The 24,755-nt window shown below is 38.7% G+C and overlaps 1 protein-coding gene across 1 annotated transcript; it reads left to right on the plus strand.

The window, feature by feature from the left end:
- Positions 1–2,995: 2,995 nt before the first annotated feature.
- LOC133825224 (uncharacterized protein At3g49055-like) lies at positions 2,996–7,167 on the plus strand. Its single transcript, XM_062258200.1, has 4 exons — positions 2,996–3,715; positions 3,872–3,948; positions 4,086–4,147; positions 7,079–7,167. Exons 1-4 carry the CDS (start codon positions 2,996–2,998, stop codon positions 7,165–7,167), a joined length of 948 nt encoding a protein of 315 aa, XP_062114184.1.
- Positions 7,168–24,755: the final 17,588 nt, after the last annotated feature.

Raw genomic sequence — 24,755 nt, forward strand, 5'->3', positions numbered from 1 at the left:
CCACAACCTATATTATTGTCCACATCATCCATGGCAGCAGTCGTGTATAAATCAAATGCATCCATATCATTCGAAACTTCGTCAACTTGAGTATCAATGGGTTGCTCTCCATGGTGAACCCAAATACGATAAGTTGGATCCATTCTGGTTATAACTAAGTGCTCAAAAACATCATCAACACAATGATGATTTAAGTTTCGACACTTCTTACAAGGACAGATAATTTTATTTGGAAAACCATAATTTCTTTCTACCATTTTCACAAAGTCCCATGCCGCATCCGTGTACTCTTTTGTAGCTCTACATATTTTTTAAAAAAAAAGAGATTAACCTTAATATATTTTCTTAGGCCTTCAATATTACTTGAAATTTAAAGTTATTTTTGAAATAATACCTGTTTAGTTTCACCCAATTTTTGTTCAACATTTTCTTCACTTAGCTGCTATCTAAGCTAGCTATATAAGTCCTAGTCTTCTTCATAATAATAAAAAAAAAAAATCAGATCAAGAGAAAAAAGGACAAAGATATTTAGTTGTTTATAAATTTTTTTATATGTGAGGAGTGTGACATATATAGGCAAAGATACTTTGCCTTATAGGATTCATACTTTATCAATTGTTCAATAAAGAATATGAGATCAAGTTTGAAACTGGAGTAGAGACAAAGATCAGAGTGATCTTTGTTCTTCAACCAATATAATTCTTGTGTTGGTTTCATTATTTCTTTTCTTCTTCTCTATTTAGTTTTCTGGGCTATATTCATTTTGGTTCACTTCTGTTTTTACTAACATTACATTCTGCACTCTACACATTTATTTAAATGTGCCATTGAATATGTTGTTCTAGTTTTGAGAAAGAGTTTCCTTTTAACTACTGACTTTGTTATTTGATCATGAGTATAACATTTAGAACAAGAGATAATACCAATACAAACAATAAATTTAGTTCAAGTTTGATTTAAACAGAATAACAAACAAATAAGATCATTCAATCTCTATAAGCATATAAGCCCATTAAGGATTAAACATGATGCTCTATAGAAATGTCTTCTCTCTCTCTCTTTAACCTAAGGTAGAAATGTCTTCTCTCTTTAACTGAAGGAAAAGTACCTGCAACAATGCACAATATGAAGTTTTTAGGGTGTAATCAATAAAATGATAACAAATAATAATAATAAAAAAATAACAAAGAAGATATATAAGTTACTGCCTGTATGTTATGCCACCTTAAAAAAAATATGAGGAACAAGTTTGAGAGAATACAATAATGAGCAAAGGAGAGAGTTATTGTGCAAACATTAAAACAATTAATAGACAAACAAAACCAAATATCTTGAATGGAAATGAAAATTAGTTTCACTTTCTTATATTTAATATAACTTGTAAATACTATAGATAAGAAAATGAAATTCAACACAAATCAACCAAAGACAACAAGTAGCTAACATTCTTTCAATACATATAAATACACAGATATAATAAACCCAACAACTATTTTTTTTAGGAAGACTAGTAGATGTTAGAATTGTAGAACACTCAACAAAAATGCATAAACATTAATATCCTAATATTCAAGCTACAATTAGAACAAGTTTTATCTTTCTTTCTTTCTCTACAAAAAGAAGAAATTAATTAAAATATCTAAAGAATATTCTATTGATTGTTTTTGCATATACAACAGTGACAAAAAAAAATTGTAATAGTATTGGGAGGGAGGGAATGAGCTTGTGAATATTCTTGTTCTTGATGTTGATGTAGTTTGAGTGACATGAAAACATGCATGCACAGACACATTTTGTACATTGATATCAAGTGAAACTATCCAGAAACATAACACTTACTTTTTGGCAAGTCCACCCGTTGTTTATGTTCGTGGAGTGAATCCTAAATAACTGAAATCGACGAAACAAATAAGCATCGAGCCTGTGCATCAATATTCAGGATTAGTCCAGCAGAATAAATGATCATTTAAGCTTGTTAAGGCATAAAGGACAGTTACGAACTAGTATGAACAAAAAACGCCAAGTACAGAAACACTATACCAACTTCAACACCAGCAAAAACACTCTCCAGAAATTCAGAACCCGTGTAAATTGCTTTTATTGTACTCATGTGGTCCTGAAATGATTGAAACAGAACTCATATAAACTACTTTTATCATTAGGCAAAACTGATAAGATCTTCCTGCTTCAAACAATTGCTAACCCAGTAATTCAGAGAAAAAAACAGCAATAAAATCCAGACCAATCAACCCAGAATTCAATTCCAGCCAGAAAACAGTAAAGAGAGAGAGAAACAATTTAGTGCCCATCAAGTGTTCTTGTATCAAAGTTGGTAGATAACTTTAAGATGGAGGTACAACTTTAAGTTTTCTGAATCCAATCATAGTTTTGATTTGTTTTCTTTAATTAGTACCATATAATTCACTCCAAGTAGAATGAAATAGCTCACTTTACCTTTATATCTGGATATTAAATAGAACTCATCATAGAGTATATGACAAAAATAGAGCAAACTCATATAAGAAAGTAGATAATATGCCAATATTGTTTTAGTTAGTTTACATACAAAGTATTGGCTTATAAATGTATAAATCAAAATCAAAAGAACAAAAAACAAGTAAAATATTTTTCAACAGCCCAGAAATTGTCTATTTGATAAAAAATAATTGAGAACAAATAAATAATCCCATCATTTCATCACGAGAGAAACCTCTAAGAAACCAACTCCACCAAAAATTGACTTAATTTCATTTCACCTACGAGAATCTCAGCTCAGTACATTATTAAAATTTCTTGAAAACCCAAATGTTGATATACATAAATTAGATTAATCAAAACATAGATATGGAAATTAAAGAGTAACATTAGATACCTGATAGAGATGAAATGCAGAGAACCCATGAAGAGAATTTAGGGGGTGAAGTTTTCTTTCTTTCTTTCCTTTCCGTTTTTCCTTTCCTTTTTTCCTGAGAATTCGGGGGAAAAAAAAAAGAGTATGAAGAGCAAGCACTGTATTTGGGTTGAAGATCGACAAGTAAAAGAGGCCAATTTTTCTTCTTTTTTTGAGCAAAGCCAACTCAAAAGATGCTTGGGAGACAAATCATTAGGGCACAATTGGAAAAAACTTGAAAAGGAAGTTGAAATTTTCAGGGAGAGAATTGAAGACATGGAAATGAAGAGAGAGCAAAGCAATGAGATTTTGTCTAAATGCTTGGAGTCTCTTTCATCAACAAATGTGAGCTTGGAAAGGATCATAAAAAATGTGGCTGTAGAAAAAACTGATGATGATGATGATGGCAAGTTCATTAAAGGCATAGAAAAGAGTGATTCAATGCGTTTGGAATTGGAATTGACTGAAGAGCTATTGGTAGTTACAAGACTTGCTTCTGAGGCTGAAGAAAAGGTGAATGAGTACAAAGAATTGAGGAAGAAGGAGAAGAGGGAGTTGGAGAATAGTGTGGTGAGTTTGACAGAGGAGAATAGAGATACCAACAGTTTGCTGAGAGCAGCCTTGTTGGAGAAGGAAGCTGTGGAGAAGTGGTTGAAGGTGAATAGCGAGCAGAAGAGAGTTGCCCTTTTGCAGATTGCGGAGCGAGGTTTGCAGAGAGTTGGTTTTGGGTTTATGATGGGAAGTGGGAACACTGAGCAATCACTAGAGAGTTTTTCAGGAACCAAGTCAGATAGCAGTGAGTGTGAAGAGGAGGTAGTAAGCCTGGTATGTATGTACTAAGATTACCTTACTTTAGTTGATTGAGAATGGCCAACACCAATTTCATTATTAGCCTGAAACTGGAACTAGATGATTGGCCTTTGAGAATCGGACAAATGTTAAAACTATCTAATTACTGTCATTTTGAAATTTTCTTATTAGGCATCAACTGTGGAGAGGATAATGAAGAATTTACGGCTTGAGATAACTAAGTTGAGGCGATCTTTGGAAGAATCCAGGTATACCCTTTACCATTCAATTACTAAAGAGAAAACTACAACATTTTTAAAAACAATTCTATCTGTTCACATCTTTATATGCCCCTTGGAGTTTCTTTTTGGTGTTTTCTATTACTTATCATCAGCACTATGCCCAGGTCAGACACCGAGCGATTGCAGAGTCTTACAGAGAAACAAGCTCAATTATTGAAGAAAACAGGTTATACATCAAGGAGTTAGAGGAAAGAGAGAGAATTGTTTTTAAAAATGAGTTTAATGTATACAATTTGAAGAAACAAAAATGCATGCACTTACTTGCTTGGTAGAGGTGTACTTCAGAGCTGCTTGACTAACTGAGAGAGAGTGATCGGACGGGAGAGGCACTGACTGAGAGAACCGAGAGAGACCCTTGGTCGGTACTGACTGAGAGAACTGAGATGCGGGTGGGAGAGGCGTTGGGTTCGTCTGGGTTCCTCTGAGAGAGAGATTCACAATGAGCGGGTGGGAGAGGCACTGGGTTCGTCTGGGTTCCTCTGAGAGAGAGATTCACAGTGAGTGGGTGGGAGAGGCGGGTTCGTCTGGGTTCCTCTGAGAGAGAGATGGATTATGCTATGGAGTGAAAATGGAGAAAATGGGAGAGACGGGTAACGTGGGAAGAGAGAGAGAGAGACGGGAATGAGGGAGGGGAAATGGGTTTTTCTTTGTCTTTTCCTTTTTCAATTAAGCGGCTTTGACAAAAAAAAAGAAAAAAATTAAGCGCCAATGAAATAATATACTCCCGCCAATGAACAGTGCATGCTGTATAGATTATGTAACTTTTTAATAGCGTTTTTTTAATAATGTCCAAATGTAATGCTATTAATGAAGCTTTTTCTTGTAGTGCCCAGTTCCTGGTAAAGTACCTGGGTCAGCTTAGGCCGCTATATGTTTAATTTGTTGTATGTTTTTGCTGTATATTATTGGATTAAATTATGATATGTTTTTGCATTGAGTTTTCTTACTGGTCCTCGGCTCATGGGTGCTCTATGGTGCAGGTAAGGGCAAGGGAAAGGTCGATCAACCAAGAGTTGGAGAGCATAGAGCAACGTGTACATGTTCGGCCTACCTGGCTGACACGCGCGAGGATGTTTTGCGGGATATGTTGTAACATTTGATTTTGTCGCTTAGGTCGACTGTATCTACATTTTTGAGTTGTAATACATTTTCAAAATAGTATTTTGGGATCCCAAATGTACAACTTTTATGATTTTTATGAGTGTCAAAATCTTTTATAACTAATATTGTCAAATGAGTCTTTATTTCAATTTAATCACACTTTTTAACCTAAAACCTCGATTAGTGAGCTAATGGCACATTTATAAATCACATGGTAACAGATCTAAGGTAGTAGGGCGTTACAACATTTGCCCCCCAAGCTCCTGCTTGTGCATGACATCATTTTCTGACACGTATAGTAGAGGCTTTTAGGCTTCCATCGTGTGAATCGTGCCCACCTACTACTTGAGTGTTAGACATGTGGTTGTCTATAACTGGCATCTGTACGGGTTTCGAGGACTGTGACAATCGTCCTGTCACCTTTTTGCCACAACAGTGGTCATTTAATCTTGGCCTTTGGATCCCGAGCTGACCCGATCGGATGGCCCATATTAATTTCCGAAGCTTACGTATAAATAGGAAGGTCAGGCCTGAACTTTACCATCTTCCCGTTCAAAAAATTTCCTTTTTCTTCTCAAAACATTCAGAACCCTTCGCCATTCTTTCATTCTTTAGATGTTCTCAGGCGAATCTCATTGGAGCTTTCACCATTTCTCTCAATTAACCATTTGAACTGTAAGTGTTTCTATACTTGGCCTAAATTCTCATTCCTATTTTTCAATGCGCTCCTTTCTCTTTGTCAATTTTTTCAGTACAACCTTTTACTTTGGGTATACTTGGGCTGAATAGAGATTGACGACAGGCCAAAAACATAATACTAAGCTTGGTTAGAAGCAATATGCGTAAGAAATGGGTAGATTTTTGGGTTTGGAAAAGGGTATGGCCTATGATTAAGCATCTGGGTTTATTGTTTATGCGTAGGAATTTTAAGAATTTTTAGGTTCAATTCTAGGTAGCTTAAGGGTTATGATTCACTTAGCGATTTTATATTATACCACCTTCAAAAAAGGTAGTTAGTCCGGCATGCGAATCCTGAAGTATCAAGGGATTTCCTGAGTTTGTAGCATGTGGCTTAGGAATGCACATGGAAGCTCACGTTGGTGCTAGGATATAACTTAGCTCGTGTAGATTTTGGATTAAATACACTGCATACAAACCCTTGGGTCAATCTTACCTTTATCACCGTAGCTAGGCTTTATTTTAGATCGCTACTAATTAGATCGCTTTGTTGTTAGGCGAGCTAGATCATGGCCCAACAAAAGAAAAACGTTGCAGGCTCTTCTTCTCAGAGCAAAAATAAGGGCAAACGGATCGCGTCCAAAACTCCTATCCCCCACTTCAGCCCACTGGTGGACAGGGATATCGTAGGAGATCCTAATGACTTTTCGAGGCCTAGCACATTGTGTCTCTAATAATGACCCAAGGCATGGTGAATAAGATTTTTCTAAGCCACAGGATTGAGATGTGACCCGACGACCTCGTTGCACAACCTCCCCTGGAAGGAGAGTGGAGTTGCACCCCATTTCAAGATGACTTCGAAGCATGGAGTGATGAGCACCTGAAAGCAAGTGCTTTCCTCCCTCTGTACCAGTAATTCATAGACTTTTTAAACTACGTCGAATGGGCTCCATTCGAGTTCCCCCAAACTCATATCAACTTTTGGCAGGGATGAAGTATTTATTTTTGAAGCATGAGTGGGAGGTCCCCACCCCAGCTGATATTATGTACTTCTTCTGGCTCAAGGCCAACCCTAAGCAGAAGGGGCGAGGTGATGGTTTTTACAACTTGACTTGATTCCCAAGCTTGGCCTTTGTCATCGACCTCCACAACCACCCAAATGACTATAAAGATCAATTCTTTATGTCAAATTGGTTCAAGAGCTGCACTCATCGATACTTCAATCGTCCTCGTAAGTTTCCCAATTTTTTCTAATTTCACGTGTGAATTCCTTTCTTGTTGACTTCAATCCTTCTAATTGAGTTGTTTCTTTGTGTAGTTATATTCAATAGGACAAAGCAATCTGAGACCCTTGGAGGTCAGTACGAGACATTGTCTTGTATTCCTCCAAAGGAGAAGGAGTTCTGAGCATTAGTGAACGATGCTACCATAGTGGCCTATAATTTGATCCGTAAAGATCAAATGTTAGCCATCAGATCCCGAGGGCCTCCCCCTGAGCTCCATCCTCCTCAAGAAGTTCTCCCCATTGCTGGTGTGCAAGAGAAGTGTTGTTGAGGATGGGCAACATCTTGACCCAGACCGAGCTAAGTCCGGGGTAGCAGCAAACACTTCCGGCCAAGGTAACCTTAATAGAGAATTAAACCAGGCTGCTGCAAGATTTTGGTTAATACATTTCAACCCTCACCAGGTCGTGAGTCGTCACCCAATTGACCCAAACCTGAACACAACCCTCCTCTAATATGTGGATCATCTGGTGGTACGCTACGGCCATAGCTATCCCAGATGCACTATTGTGGTAAACAATACCCTCCACTTTAGGTCCACCATTTTTTAGGAGTATGGTACAAATCGTGACGTGGCCTTCCCTACGCCAGGGTGTATTTTCCCCCAGTTTTAGGTAGCCCGCAGATGAGTCCAACTCGAAAGAAGAGCCTGAACCCCATAGGTCCCAGGGTGTAATAATATTAGAGTCCCCCCCCCCCCCCCCCAAGTAGTTCATGAGTTAGAGGGTTTAGGCAATCCAGTTCATGACCCCAAGCCGATCATAATGGTTTCCTCCTCTAGCTCGGAGGGTAGGGTTCTTGCTCTATTCTTTTTCTTGAAATATATTGGGGAACTATTTCATGCATTTGAAATCTCTGCTCGTTCCTTCACAGGTGAAGAGATCGATTTGTAGGGTGTCTTGGGTTTGAAGGGTGCTATTAAGGCTGGTGGGGCTGGAGCTGGACCCATGATTAAAAGGGCTAAGATATCAAAGAAAAATGCTTCCAAGTCCGGGACTTCCATTGAAGATCCTATGAAAGATAAAGGTGTCTGCTTCCCCCAGAAGCAGCAACAAACTTAGCCTGTGGCTCTAGTAAAGGTCGTTACCATTCTAGAGGTTCCTCCTCCTCACCCTCGACATGCATTTGCTTCGGCCCCTCAAGTTATTCGGGGTGAAGCACCCTACGTTCAGATCCCAGTAAAGCCACTCGAGATTGCATGGATCCCAGAAGCATTCGGAGGGACTGTTTACGAGATGGCGAGCCATATGGTGGGCCACGAATATAGAGAAAATTTTAAAGACCTAAGGGATATGAAGGAGTGTACTCTTGAAGATGTTTTTGAGTCCGCCATGGGAATGAACCATTCTGTGAGCCACCTTCATTCCCACTATAGTACTTTTTTTTCGCGAACTATACCTGACCTATGTTTTCCTTTGTAGTCTGTTTTGGCCCAACTCGACGGTATTACTCAATCTCAAGCTAGGAGGGAGGAGCTGCAAGCTCCCCTGGTCACCTCCCAAGAGAACAAGCAGAATGCCAAGGCCGCTTTGATCACCGCCCAGGCGAGCGAGCAGATTGCCAAGGCTGTTTCCCAAGAGATTGAACAGATTGCCAAAGACCAGGTCGTGGAGGTGAGTCAATGACTAGACCAACTACAGGGCGAGCTTGATAACCTCAATAAGAAACTTGACGAGGTCGATATGCTTAAGAATAAGCTATTTGAGGTTGAGGCCAAAGCCAAGGAGGTGGTTGAGAAAGCAAGACTGGACATTGCAGACTCAACGAATGCTCTAGAGGAGATTCTCTAACAGTGCTAGACTTTCAACAAGTATTTTTCTTTGATGGAGCTAGAGTTTTGGGGACCTTATCTCACTAGGTTAAAGACACGCTTCTCATAGGAGCATTCTGAGATCGTTGATGCGAATGGAGTTGCTGATGGGGCTGGCGAGGAGGTAACATCACATGAGCAAGTTGACAGAGCTCAGTGATGCTTTTATTCTATTTATTTTACTCTTGACCCTGTAATTAAGTCCTCAAGGATTGAAACAATCACCTTCGGGCTCAGATCGAGGTTTTTTCTCCTCGAGATAACCATAAACTTTTTAGTACATGTTTGTCAATTTGTGATCTATTTTTGTTCCCCTTAATCTTTTATTTTCTCGTGTTTTATGAATTTTGGATTCTTGCACTATTGAATTCATAGAGGTTGTCTTTAGATCGTGATAGGTTTTTGATGGCTCGGCTAAACAATTTTAGACGATATCCAGTTTATACCCAAGAATTTGCCCGCCTAATTACGTTATGCCTGTTAGGAATCAGGCCTCAGACCTAGTTATGTCCAGGAGTTTTATCTACTTAATAGCATTGTACTCGTTAAGGTTTAGGCCTCAGACCTGGTTATATCTAGGGTTTCCTAGTTGTCTTCTAGGTTTTTTTTTGTTCTTAGAAATTTCCCAACTTAGTTCATATTTGGAATTAATTTGAAATTCCTAGCTTTAAAAAGTCGTTGAATAATCAATTTTTAGTTTGTATTTGAAATTATTTTGAAAATTCGAGCTTTAAAAAGCCGTTGAATAATTAATTTTTCTGAATTCTAAGTTTTTCCAAATTCTATGTTTCAAATTTTATTTGACTATGCTACTATTTTAAGAGCTCTTCGGTTATGTGCCCCCCAAGCAACCAGAACTTATACATGTTCTAGATCGCTTTTACAAAATGAGCATGTGACACTTTACAATAATAAGATGAAAATATTGACTACGTAAAAATTCAATGTTATTAAGATAAAGTGACTTTTATAAATAAGCCTTACATGGAACAGTACCAAAAATATTAAAGAAAAAAGTAATTATGCCAACTACTACTGATAGTATTTTTTATGGTGCAAGGCATTCTAGGTCTGTGGGACTATTTCTCCATTCAACCGAGCTAGTTTATAGGTCCCTTCTCATAGGTTTTCCACGATCTGGTATGACCCTTCCCAGTTTGCTCCTAACACACCATCCTTGGGATCTTTACTTGCCAAAAACACCCTCCGGAGAACTAAATAACCGAATCCGATTCTGCAACCTTTCACCTTGGAGTTGAAGTAGCGAGTGATTCTCTGCTGATAATGGGCGAGCTGCAATTGTGACGCTTCTCATTTTTCTACAATCAAATCCAAGGATGCACTCAGTAGCTTGTGGTTTTGATCTTGATGAAAGGTTTTCTATCTATGGGTTGTCACCAGTGCCTTAATTGGGAGAATCACCTCACTTCCAAAAGTTAGAGAGAAGGAAGTGTGTCCTGTGGAGGTACGATGTGAGGTTCTATATGCCCAAAGTACCTATGGGAGCTTCTTGGGCCATGATCCCTTGGATTCATCTAATAGTTTCTTTAATTTTGCATATATGATTTTGTTTACAGCCTCGACCTGCCCATTAGCTTGTGGGTACACTACTGACGAAAAACTCTTAGTTATGCTGCATTTCTCACAAAAATTTATGAAGAAATCGCTATTGAACTAAGTTCTGTTGTCAGACACGATCTTCTTTGGGAGCCCAAAATGATGTATAATGTTCTTTACAACAAAATCTAGGACACTCTTTGAGGTTTGGTTGACAAAGGCTCGACCTCGACCCACTTTGTGAAGTAATCAATGGAAACAACTGCGTAACGAACCACTCCTTTTTTAGTTTGTAAGGAATGAGATCATTGTTAGCTCAATGAGTGCTGCCCGGGCAATGGTGGTGAAACACTGGGACTTTTCGCATTTCTGCACGTATAAGGCTGAATCCCTTTTTAATGTAGGCCAAAAATAGCTCCGTCTCAATATCTTTAGAGCCAAAATTCCCCACCCCCCCCCCCCCCCCCCCCCAGCATGGTCTCCACAGAAGCCTTAGTGTATTTCTTGCAAGATAGTTTGTGCTTCCTTGGTCAGAACACACCGGAGGAGAGGTAGTGAATGCCCTCGTCGATATAGAGTCCCTTCAACCATAACATAACGCAGAGCTTGATATAACAATTTTCTTGCATTCGTTCAATCGCCTAGTAACTTACTAGTTATGAGGTACTCTACTATTGGGGTCATCCAGGTCAGTTTTATGTCAATCATTCTGACCCTAACTGAATCTGCTACTATGCTTGGTTTTTCGAAAAAATCCACCGGAACTACATTCAGTGTGTACGCCTCTTTGGTGATGGCAAGTCGTGCTAACTCATCTGCATTGGAATTTTGTTCTCGAGGTACTTGTTCAATGGAGTTGAACTCGAATTCAGACAACTCTCCTTTAAACTTAGCTAAGTAAGCCACCATTTTGATACCGTGAGCATGATATTGCCCCAATATTTGATTAACTATGAGCTGGGAATCACTATAACATTGGATCGCTCTTGCTTTTAGTTCTTTCCCCACACTTATTCCTGCCAATAAGGCTTTGTACTCAGCTTTGTTGTTGGATACTTCGAATCCGAACCGGAGAGTTGTATGGAATCAATGCCCCTCAGGTGAGATCAGAATTATCCAAGCTCTTGATCCGTTTTCTTTAGAGGATCCATCAACGAAGATTTTCCACAACTCCTGGACTGGTTCTTTCATCAGCTCGTCATCAAAAACTGTGCACTCAGCCACGAAGTCAATAAAGGCTTGACTCTTGATTGCCATGTGTGGCACATACAGTATCTAAAACTGGTGGAGTTTGATGTCCCACTTTAGTAGATGTCCTGATGTTTCAAGATTTTGCAAGACCTGCTTTAAAGGTTAATCAGTTAAGAGGTGGATGGTGTGGGACTGAAAGTACGGTCTGAGCTTTCTTAAAGCCAAAATAAGACAAAATATGTTTGCTAGGAAAATATGTTCTCGTGTATCTGTCAGGTCAGTGTAGGTGGCATAGATGGGCTTGAATTTGTCCCCGAGCTTGTTCTTCTTTGTGCAGCTCTGATCGCCCTCACCATTTCCTTTCCTTTTATTGTTTCCTACTTGGTTATTCTGGGTGAGTCGTAGATGCAACATCTGTCACCGCTCGAATAGGGTGAATAGAAACCTGGCTAGTTCTTGTGACAATAGATCACGCCTTCTCCAAATTTATCGAATCCTAAGCTCGGCTCAAGAACTCATCTACACTTTTTACTCCTTTTAGCTGGAGCTCATACCATAAAACACCTCCTACCATGATTCACATCCTCATTGCCATGAGTTTGGAGCTGTCATCAACATCTCTAGCTCGTGCTGCAACATTAATGAACGTGCTTAGATATGCTTTCAAGGACTCACCAAGTTGCTATTTTATGTTGGCCAACGCGTATGTTGCGACATGAGTTTCCTTTGAAGCTCAGAACACTCTCTTAAACTCGGATGCCAACATTTTCCACGAGGTGATTGAATGTCTTTTGTATTTTTTGAACCATTTTCTGGCAAGTCCAGTTAGAGTTGCAGGGAACAAAATACATCTTAGGTCAAACACGACATTTTGGGCCATCATCGACGTATTAAACGTCCCAAGGTGATTGAATGGATCCTTGTTTCCATCATATGCAGGCATGGTCGACATCCTAAATTCAACAGGATACGGAGCTGCTATAATGTTTGGATCGAAAGGCTTGAGCTCCTCATAAGAATCATAATCATCAAGTCCTTTTCCAGATAAAAGCAGCTTCATCTGCTCCTCTATCAGGGCCAATCGCTCGAGGGTTGGATCTTTTGTCTCTAGGTTAGCTAGGGGCTATTCGCCAGCTCCCATCCTATTGTACACGTTAGATGGATTGTTTTCCCTCCAAGTTTGACCTTGGTTAGGTGGGACGTTCCCATTGTCGCACACGATAGACGGACCTCCCCCATGCTGAGTATAACACATATAATCATTGTGAGCTAAGTACCTCTTTTATGAATTCAGATGGTCATGCAGGTTAGGATGTGGATCAGAACAAGGACTTTGTACAAAACTCAAATGATTCCTCATGTCGCTTTCAGACCTGCCTACACGTTGGCTCCCCGTCTAGTAACTTTCATTAGCAAAACTTACGACCCATGGCTGAGATCGAGGACTTGGATTATCAGCAAGGGGTCGTGGGACGTAGATGTCCACTGACGAGGGAGGATTCCTCTTGCTATCCCCACAAACTGGAGCGTCTCTCTATAGGCCCGGTGGTGTTGGATGTCTAACCGATGATGGTGGGTATCTTATCTCCGAGGCTATCCTCATCCCATCAAGTCATACTAAATTAGACCATCTCGGTTGTACCCCAATCTCCCGAGTCCTTTATTCCCGTGGTTCTGATCGCGGTACAGAGTCAGGGGCGCTTTATCTCTGTGGATTTGTTCCAACTCGCCTTGTTGGGTTGTTGTGAAGATTCATTGGAATCTATTCAGAAGGCACAGAGTCAGGGGTCATAGTTCTAACCGATCGAATAACATGGGGACGATGGTTCCTATGATGATTAGCAGGCTGAGCACTCCACTGATTTCACTCTGAAGGTACAGAGCTCAGAGTTGCGGTTCTGACAGAACGAGTGGGATTGGGTCAATGATTCCTGTGGGACCTATGGGATCCACTTTTCCTCTTTCCGACATTGACGTCGGTTGCAAGATGGAGTAGCCAAGATAGGACTGTAATGACCCAACTACTCTAGACTTTGGACCATTAACGAAAACTATCCATAGACACTAATCCTTAATAAAACTTACAAGTGAAATGATCATAACTTTATTAAAAACTTGTAAAAATAAATGTTAAACTTTCATAAAATTTAAAGTAGGATATGGGATCCCATTGTTTTAAAATCAAAACATAACATAATTGTAATTAAAAGGGATTACATAATAAAGTGCGGAAAAATACACATAAAACCATAAGTAAAGAAACTTCATCCTCGAATCGAACTCTCGGCCCTTCCATTCCATTCCGCCTCAATACACATGCCCAAACTACCAAGAACCTTTCCCGCCATCAAAGCTATTTTCCTGCACATATAAAAATAAAAGGAGTGAGCCTAATGCCCAACAAGGAAAATCTAACACATAAACCATATACATAAATTTCATAATGTAACATAAAACATATCATAACACATATGTCACATACATACTATAATGGCCATTATTACTTGGGGTCCCATAAACTAAACAAGTCATACGCCCATTAGATTAGTGGGGTTTGCTAGCTAAGCAAGTCATATGCCCATAATTTATTAGGGCTTGTTAGTTGTATGGGTCATATGCCCAAGTATACAATTATACATATTATAGCATATTACATAACACATAATCATAAGATAACATTTATCATAATATATAAATCATATAACACATAAATCCTATCCTATTTTCCTTACCAAAAAAATACCGGGATATGAGAACAATTTTGGGACTTTGGAACACTCCTAAAACCCAAAATGGATGGGTGAGTATACTAAAGAGAATGAGATGAAAAGAATGGAAGAACTATACCATTAAGAATATACTTACCAAAAACCTTATGTTCAAGATCTTAGATTTCCTATCCAAGAGTAAAGAATAAAGTTAGGGTGCTGAATAGGAAACTACAAGAACTTAAAGAGAAATAATACCAAATGAGCTAGAGTTTGGAATACCTTGAATGTTTCTATGACCAATCTAAACCTTGAACCGAAATGTGCTATAAACCTTACTTCCCAAGTGTTTGGTAAGCTTATAATGATTAAGCTTATAATTCCCAACCCAAGTGTTTACATTCTCACAATAACCTAGCAACTTGCAGCCTCTGAACTTAGTTTGATGAATGAATAAATGGCTGGGTACTAGGTCCTATTTATAGAGTTTATGAATGAAAAGATCTTCATTTAACTTGAATAAAAATAATGGCTTTTTAAGTGAAAAATATTTTAATTATCGTTCAGCAGAGGCTGAAGACTCGTTCAGAAAGATGCTGGACTTATCAAGAGGTTAAGGATTTGAATGAGAACGTTTTTGAACACTTTCAAAAATACACTGAAGGAGGCAATATATCGCCCCCTGTAGGCAATATATCGCCTGGGCCAGCATGCCCGAGGCAATTGTGCGAAGTTTCGTGTTTTTCGTATCCCCGTACTGCGATATATCGCCCCCTATTGCTGCGATATATCGGCATACGTTGAATATTTAAACACGAAATTACACAATTTTAGCTTAATTTGAATTGAGTAAACGGCCTTGACTAAGTCCCCTAGTGTTTTCAAAGCTGCTGATAGACCCTAGGATATTCAAATATTACTCTTAATAAACTTATTCCTCAAAAATACTTAATTATCATTAAACATACACATGACAAGTGTTACTTTCTTATTGGGTCTATCTAAACCTCATAATATAATATTTATCACCACCAATATCAGTCATATTAATCAGACCTTAGGTTAAAATTAATATTCTTAAACTATAGGTTAAACTTAGAAAATCTACAAGTGTTACTATGAGTGTCCAAATAAATCCCGGTCTGAACCAAAGTCCACAGTCATAAAAAATACTACTACTATTACTATTATACTACTATCTAACTAGCTAAGTAAAGTTCTTGGAATCTACAAGGACCTCCTTAATCTACCTGTTAGCCCGAGCGACATGGATCCTTAATTGGGCATTCTCCATCTCGATGGTTGCTAGATATCCTGGATTAGGATTTGGTGGGTGTGACGCTGAACTCCCGGTATCATCTTGGCCCACCAGTTGCTTTCCACGGCATTGCTGCATGTCTGGACCTTTTCCTGTTTGAACGACCGTATGACTCTTGGACACCAGGCTGCCCCATTCATTATTGTGCATTGATCGAGTGACCACCATGACGAATGTTGAATGAAACTTGTAAAGGATTAAGCACTAATGATCTCAACGAAAGCACCAAACTGTTGATGCACTTTTTTGCCAATAGTAGATTAACAAATCCAATAACAAAGATATTAGTGCTCTTTTGTAAACTACAATGAATTATATGAACAACTTCTCACACTCACAATTTTACGTGGTTCAGTGGTTAAAATCCACCTACTCCACGAGACAATATTATTAATCTTTTACAATTTCTGTAGGGTTTCTGTATCACAAAAATTCGTCCCTTTCCTATCTATTGTCTTGATATTTATAGTGAATATCCTTGAAGAGGTTTGGGTAACCATGTGCATAAATATGTTAAACAATCAATCAAGATAATTCCCATTTACATAGGGATACGATTTCCTATGGAAATTACTCCCATTATATTGGGCAATAAATATGTATAAGGAACTTCCAAGTCTTTTGGGATCCTTCACTGTGCATCATGATCAGGTTTCCACGAGCTAACATATTCCTTGAGCAAGAGATCTAAGAGTGAATGGACTTTTGTTCGAATCATGTTCAGAGTATCCGGAAGGCGACCTAACCATTACATGTCTCGAACTAGGTTATTGTCCTGAGAGGCAATCTGGAGACTATTTGCATGGCGCACTGTCAAGTATTAGCTCGAACTACTCATGTCGAAGTTAGCTAGGTGTTCTACTCGCCTGTTTTCTCCATGTGTTTATCTGCCAGCTGTATCCCCTAGCTTAATGGTTGAATTCATGCTTATTTTGGGGTAAACATTCATATATATATATTTTTTCAGTTTTCTTTCTTTTTCTTTTTCATTTCTTTCCTTCTATTTTTTCTTTATTTTTGTATTTATTATTTTCTCCTTCAATTTTTTTTTATATTTTTTCTAACATATGAGCTTTTTTTTTTCTTTTTTCTTTTTCGATTTTTTTTCTTTTTTTCTACCATTTTTTTCATTCATATTTTTTCTTTCCATTTTTCCATGATTTTTCCTTTTCTTCTTTTCATTTTTATTCATTCATCTATTTTTTTCTTTAATCATTTCTATTGTTTTGTTTTTTTTCATACTTTTTTAGTTTTCTTTCCTAAGGATTTTTTCTTCATTTTTTGTACTTATTATTTTATCATTAGATTTTATTTTTTTTCCCTTTTTGTCGCATATATATTAACATTACATAATTATTTTTCTATTTATTATATTTTTTTATTGTAATTTTTTTTTATAGTTTTTCCACTATATGTACAAAAATTCAAATTAATTTTTTCAACATTTTCTTTTTACTGTAACCCTTATAGGAACACCAAAATTTAGAAAGAGAACTAATAAAAATATGAAAACGAGATGGGTAACCAATTACCTTGATGAGAACATTCAAATGTAGAAAAAAAAAATTATAAGAAGAAGATGGGAGAGAAGGGAAATGGGGTGGATCTCATTTTTTTTCTTTCTATCTTCAGATCTGTGGTAACTGGTGTTAGTTTTTATTGATCAAATCAGAGATTATGCGCAGCGGAACAACAATCAAATTGTCTGATTAATCCCATAAGATTTCTAGATCTACTTCTTCACACTCATATATATATTGAATCAAGGACAAGAATAGAAACATTACCTCAGGTCCTTCCTTGCTGCTATCTTTTCGTATGGATGAATCCTTGAGATCTCACACCAAGATCTTCCAAAATATTCTCAGTCACCCAAAGAACGAGTGTGGGCTCGCTATACAAATAATAGGCAATAACTATTTATCAGATATTCTCAACACATGAGATTTGATAAAGTTTGGACCTAGGTTTTGTGAAGAACAATGACCTTTGTTTTTGTCACTGATCTTTTTCTCTGAGAGAATCCTAGATATTTTTCTATCCCTGAAAACTTACGTTCTATGAAAACTGATATCCCATATTTAATAATATCCAATATATTAAAATATTTGTTATTTTAAACAAATTCAAAATAACTGATCAGTTATCAGATTTTTGTTTAAATAATAATATTTTAATCATATTAAAATATCTCATTATTTATTTAATATTTAAATAACTAAAATTGTGGAATCAAGAGACCAAGTCTATCTCTTATGCGTGTAGCACAGTGCCTGTGCACTGTGCCACATGTGTACCACATGCAATTGTAGGCATGTGATTTTTCCCAATTTTATTATTATTTAAATACCAAAAATCCCAAAAATAAATTAATTATATTTTTTTTGTTAAATCAAATAATCAATTAATTCTTAATTAATTAATTACACATAATTAAACAATAATTATGTTTGATACACAGAAAAATATTTTACTTATCACATAAGTCCTTTTTGCCCAATTTTTGTATTTGCCTTTGACTGTGATTGTTTGAGCCATTTTGGGGACCATGGACCTATAACATTAAGCTCCAATAAATTGAAACTAAATAATTAAACTCTTTAATTATAATAGTTAATTTATTAATTCTGATATTACTCCACTATAAATTCAGAACTGCACTCTTTATGTTATAGATATACTTTTACAGAAGTCTTTTTCTTAAGTCGTCCATTGATATAACCATCTTACAATAGTTCAACCCTCTAATTAATTAGTTCATAAATTAGAATGGAAGAATTACCATTTAACCTTTCTAATTTACTTCTTATTCCTTAAGTACCATTAATTCACTAGTGAATAATTAATCTGTAATCTAATTATAGATTTGAGATCAAAATCATTCAGTTCCAGAATTAACCCTTAAGGGAACTAATATACGATCCATTAGGAAAGATTAGATTCCGTATTGTTGATACATGTTCCCAGCCATCCATGATATTAAATCTCCAAAACAAAAGTCATTAGCCTCATTCTTTGAAGGGACCTTAACGAGTGAATCAAAAGATTTAATAAATATGAACAGGAGTTCATAAACACTCAGGATTTAGGTTGATCTATAAATGATCATCAGTTATGATATGAATTACAAGTCTTTATTGTTAAATGGTTTTTGGATAAAGACTTTAATTCATATCGGTCCATGTCATATATAATCATATTATATAAAGCACATTTACCGAGATGTATTTCCACATCAATAATCTGAATCTAGATTATTTGTATCATTATGATACTCAGTAAACCGTACTTGCAACTCCAATTAAAGAATTCCATAACTTTAATTTGTTGTTGTTGACTATTTTTATTCATTCATGTGATCTTAATTCTCTCGTACTAATACAAGATCACACCCTCAATAATAAATATGGAATTTTTATGATATTTACAAAATTATTCAAACAATAATTTAACAATCTAAATATGACAATAATAATAAACCATTGTATTTATTTATTCACAGAAAAAACCAATGTCTTTACATGCTTTTAGGACACACTCCTAACAACTGGTTACCTTCTCGTTCTTTGTGTCTCTATTTATGGGGGTAACTGGTTACCTTCACGTTCTTTGTGTGTATATTTCTAGGGTTAACTGGTTACCTTCATGTTGTAATGTGTGTGTATATTTTTGGGTTCTTTATGGTTACTGGTTACCTATGTTACTAAAATCATAGTTACTTCTTCTTCCTTTTCTAATGCAGCATTTTATCCCTCAAAATCCAACAGATGATGTGGCGAATGAGAAAGTGGCACGTGGCATCAAAAGTCAAGGAAAAATGACAAAGTATTGAAAAAATACCGATCATCAAAAAAGATAGGCCCAGGACCTATAAGGAAGTCGACAAGACCTAAACCCCCTAGGGGTGGTTGGCCTAACCCCAACCCCAGAGGTTGTCAGCCTGGTATGCTCAAGAACTGCATGAGGTGGTCGGCCCACCCTATTCTTCATAGGGTGGTCGGCCTAAACTCCCAAATACATTGCTGGATAAAGTTCACACTCGTTCAAGTTGAAATCATCAGGGCTAGCACCGAGATGGTCATCAGGCCTAGCTCCCAAAAGATTAACAGGCCTAGCACCCAGAAAATCAGCAGGCCTAGCACCCAGAGGGTCATCATGCCAAGCACCCAAGCTTGAAAGGGTCATCAAGCCTAGCACCTAAGTCTCATAAACCAACCAAGACTTAGCGTTTTCCCGAATGTTTCAATCATCCATCGTCAACCACGATCTAGAGAAACAACGAGAAGACCCACGATCTCATAATCATGGGGAGGTGGACACGTATCTCCACTACCCAATAATCGTGTACCAAACCATGATCCCCAGTACTACTGATCATGTAACAGCCCCTGGGTACTATAGATAAAGGACCCAGAGCTTCATAAAAGGGGACAATTTTTAGATGGATATTGATCGAAGAGAAACTTAGGGAAAATTGGTGACAAGTGAATTCTTTAGTTCATCTGTGTAATTTTCTATCGAGTGATTCAATATTAAAGACTAAGTGGATTAGGTTATTACTGTTCATCAGAGTAGGGCTGAACATCTATAAAATTTCTATGTGTTTGTTTAAGATATTTGTACTCTGTCGTATATTATATTTATTTTGTTTAAAAGGTGTCGTATGCTGTACAGACGGCCGTTGGCCAATTTCACAAGTCAACATTTTGGTGCTTTCATTGAGAGTACGAAATCAAGAAACACAATTTCATCAATTTTACAATGCCTCCAAAGCCAATCTAGACAAAGATGGCTCCAAGGGATTCCACCACTCAAGATCCCATCGATCCTGTTAACGAACCTTAGGTGAAGGTTGGTGATTAACCTTATGCGGAAGATCCATAGGATGCTCATCAAGAGGAGATGGCGCAATTTCAGGGAAGGCAGGAGGCCTTTGTTGCAGAAATTTCCCTTCAAAGGGAGACTTTGGAACGACAACGGCTGGAGAGAGATGAGCAGGTCCAGAGGATGATCTAGAGGGAAAAGGAAGCTGGCCGGAAGCACCAGGAGGTTGCTGTGGCCCTAGAGGCGGCTACCCAGTTGCCCAAGCTGACGCTGAAGCTGCTGGTCAGGCGATGGGGAAGGCTCAAGCCAAAGCAACAACGATGCGAGACAGCAGTAAATGGGAGTTCCAAGGGAGGAGTCGAACCCCAAGGAAACTCTCAGAGCCACTTTCCTAGAGACAGGATGAAGAGGCATAGTCCAAGACTACTTCCTCTATGACTAAGAAGATTAACACTTCACCTCGGTGTAAGAGTATTCCTAACCTGAAGGCCCCCTCCTAGGGGGACAGACGAAACGACACAGGAGAAGAAGGTCAAACATCTAAGAGGGGTGATAGGAATGGAAATGGTCGCTCAAAGTCTCATAGTGAAGTAGGAGGAGAGGGTAGAGGAAAGGATCGCACCGAAAAGAGGAAGGCGAACCTACCACCCCTACACCCTTAGTCTCGCAAGAGAAAAGAACCGATCAACAACACCAATTTCATGTTCGATAGGCTTGGGAAAGATGCACAACCTCAGGATCTGAGGGAGGTCATCAACAGGAGGACCAGCGCTCAAGAGGGAGTACCAGGGATGTCAACCCAACCTGAAGCAGCGATCCCACAAGCAATGCAGGCTTCAAATTGATGCACTTACCATGGCTGTTCAGGGCCTGACAAATAAACCTTCCGATATTGAGCTATCTCATAGAAGTGGGAGTTCCTTCAGTTCCAAGATCCATGCTGCTCAACCACCGGTAAAAAAAAAGACCTCGAAACTTCCAGCATACACTGGGAAGGAGGACCTAATACGACACATTGGAAAGTTCGAGGATCAGATGGAGTTACTCGGTGTGAAACATGATTATAGGTGCAGGGTATTCCCTACCACTCTCTTTGACTTATCTCAGGAATGGTATTGGAAATTCAAACCTAGATCCGTCACTTCTTAGGAGCAATTCAGGAAGGAATTTTGCAAGGTCTTCAGTGTCAGACAGATTCAACCAGTTTATACCAATCAGCTAGCTAACATCAAGAAAGGGAAGGATGAATCTCTGAAGGACTACATCCAAAGAGTCATGAGAGAGGCAAATCGAGCATCCACAGTAGAACATGAAGGGAAGTTCATTGCCATCTCGGCAGGAATAATTTATCATTGTCCCTTGTGGGATAGCAGACACAGGAACCCCATCAACACCTTGCAGGAGTTCCTGGACCGAGTAGACAAATACATGAAGCTAGATGACTCTATCATGAAGGACTAAAAAGGCATAAACCATTTGACCAGTATCAAGGCAGGAAAGAACAACGCAAACCCTCAAGGCTGTAATGGGGGCAACGATAAGAAGAGGAGTACCTCAGGGGCCGAGCAGAGTGGAGAAAAGAAGGCTAAGTCAGCACCAACCAACAAACAGCCTAAGGATAAGCCTTACAAGCCCAAACTATACTTTCCTAACTACATCAAGGGCTGATATTTACTTGGCAACATACTAGGAGGTACCATACCGAAAGCCACCACCCTTACGCTCAGAAGGAAAGAAGGACAAGAACAACTTTTGTCATTTCCATAATCACTATGGGCATGCCACAAATGAGTGCAAACAATTGAAGGATGAGATAGAGTTTCTCCTTCAATCAGGAAATCTCTTGAGGAACCGAGTCAAGACTGAAACCCCAAGTAGGAATCTAGAGTTCTGAAGGGAAAGGTATTCACCACTAGAGCCAGCGGCCGTTGACTTCACATTGGATGTGATATGTGGGGGGCTCCACACAGTAGGCAACAGTAACAATGCTCATGAGCGATATTCAAGGACCCTAAGACATGAGTTAGGGGAGTCTTCCCAGTGCATGGCAGTCGAGGAGTGGTCTCCAAAAAATCCGAAGTATGAAAGTGAAACTCTTACTTTTACGAAGGATGACGCCAGGCATGTGAGGTGTCATTCAAATCGCCAATACATGAGTGAAGAGATGCTTGGTGGATATGGGAAGCTCAGTAGATAATATCTACAAATCATTTCTCGAGAAGATAATGCTCACGGTCAAGGACCTACCACCTTTTTCCCAAGTGATATATGGGTTCATGGGAGAATTCTTAGCACCAGCAGGAACTATCAGACTACCGATCACATTGGGGATGGCCCAGGTACGAGACTGTGATGAAAAAGTTCCTGGTGGTAGATTGCTCATCGACTTAAGACGTAGTGCTCGGGAGACCCCTTCTGATGGAAGTGTCTATTGTGCATCTGTCTTTGAAGTTCCTTACAAGCGCAGGGCAAGGATGCGTACAGGGTAACCAAAGGGAGGCACATGAATGATATAATGCGTCAGTGGTCAAGGAAAAGAAAGGATCATGCGTAAACAACATGGTAGTAACCTACTGCGAAGGAAATGAAGGAACCGATGAGGTTGTCAACATGGAAGTTGACGTTGAAAGAAACAATTTAATGGAGTCAGGGGTTCCTTTTAACAAAGAATTGTTGTTATAGCAAGTTTCCAAAAGCGAGGGAAACAACATCGATCCTCGCTTTGGGGTTGATGTTATGGGGGTAGGACCAGTCGAAGATATTGAAGAAGTCCTACTAGATGAGGAGGGCACGACTAGAGTAATGAAAGTCGAGAAGGACCTAAAGGTGGAAATGAAGGCACGATTGGTAGAATTTTTGAAGAAGAACCAGGAAGTCTTTGCCTGGTCACATAAGGAGATGGTTTGTAATTTCTCAGTCCGTAATAAGCCATGTCCTAAATGTGGACAAACACTACCCACCGATGCAACAAAAAAAGAGACTGTTTGACAAAGACCGATCTCAAGACTTGAAGGAGGAGGTCGAGTAACTTAAGAAAAACAGTTTTATAAGGGAGGCCTACTACCCAGATTGGGTATCAAACCATTTGCGGGTCCCAAAACAAAACGGGAAGTGGAGGACATGCGTGGACTTCAAAGATTTGAACAAGGCTTGGCCCAAATTCTGCTTCCCACTACCTAGAATAGACCAGCTGGTCGATGCAACTACAAGACATGAAATACTCTTATTCATGGATGCATATTCTGGGTATTATCAGATGAGTATGCCATTCGACTTGAAGAATGCAGGAGCCACATACCAGCGTTTAGTGAATGGCATGTTCTACGACTTGATTGGAAAAAATATGGAGGTATATGTCGATGACATGTTGGTCAAGTCAAAAAAATTGGAAGGCACGTTCAAGGCTTGGAGGAATGCTTTGCTATACTTAGAAAGTATCACATGAAATTAAATCCTCTCATGTGCTCGTTTGGAGGTTGTTCTGGTAAGTTTCTCGAATACATAGTCAATTCACGTTGAATCGAGGCTAACCCCGAGAAGATCAAAGCATTGATCGACATGAAGTCACATACCACAATCGAAGAAGTGCAAAGCATAATAGGGAGAGTTACTACCCTCAGTAGATTCATATCAAAGTCTACAGACAAGTGTGTCCCTTTCTTTAACTTACTAAGGGGCAGCAAGAAGATCCAATGGACCGAGGAATGTGAGAAAGCCTCCTAAGCCTTGAAGGAGCATATCGCTAAACCTCCTATCCTAGTGAAGCCAATAGATGGTGAAGTACTATTCATTTACTTGGCAATCACTGAGCATGATTAGCTCTGCTTTGGTGAAAGACGAGAACAGGTTACAACGCCTTGTGCACTATATCAGTAAAAGGCTAGTAAGTGGGGAGTTTAGGTATCTTCCCTTGAAAAGCTAGCCTACTATTTAGTAATTGCCCTTCAAAAAATGCACCCATACTTCCAAGCTCACTCGATCTGAGTCTTAACCGATCAACCGCTATGATAAGTTCTTCAGATTCCAGAGGCCTTGGGAAGATTACTCAAATGGGAAGTGGAGCGAGGACAGATTGATATCACTTATCATTTAAGGACGGTGATAAAAGGACAAGAATTGGAAGACTTCATAGTCAAAGCCACCAACCTTGAAGACCATTTCTACCAATCAGAGAATAAAGACATTGAGAAGGAATGAGATACTCCCGTATGGAAGCTGTATGTTGATGGAGCATCCAATGAACACAACTCAAGCGCAGGAAGCATAGAGATCTCTCCGTAGAATCATCGAATCCACTGCGCTCT

Source organism: Humulus lupulus, chromosome 3 (assembly GCF_963169125.1).
Source record: "Humulus lupulus chromosome 3, drHumLupu1.1, whole genome shotgun sequence".
Lineage (NCBI taxonomy): Eukaryota > Viridiplantae > Streptophyta > Magnoliopsida > Rosales > Cannabaceae > Humulus > Humulus lupulus.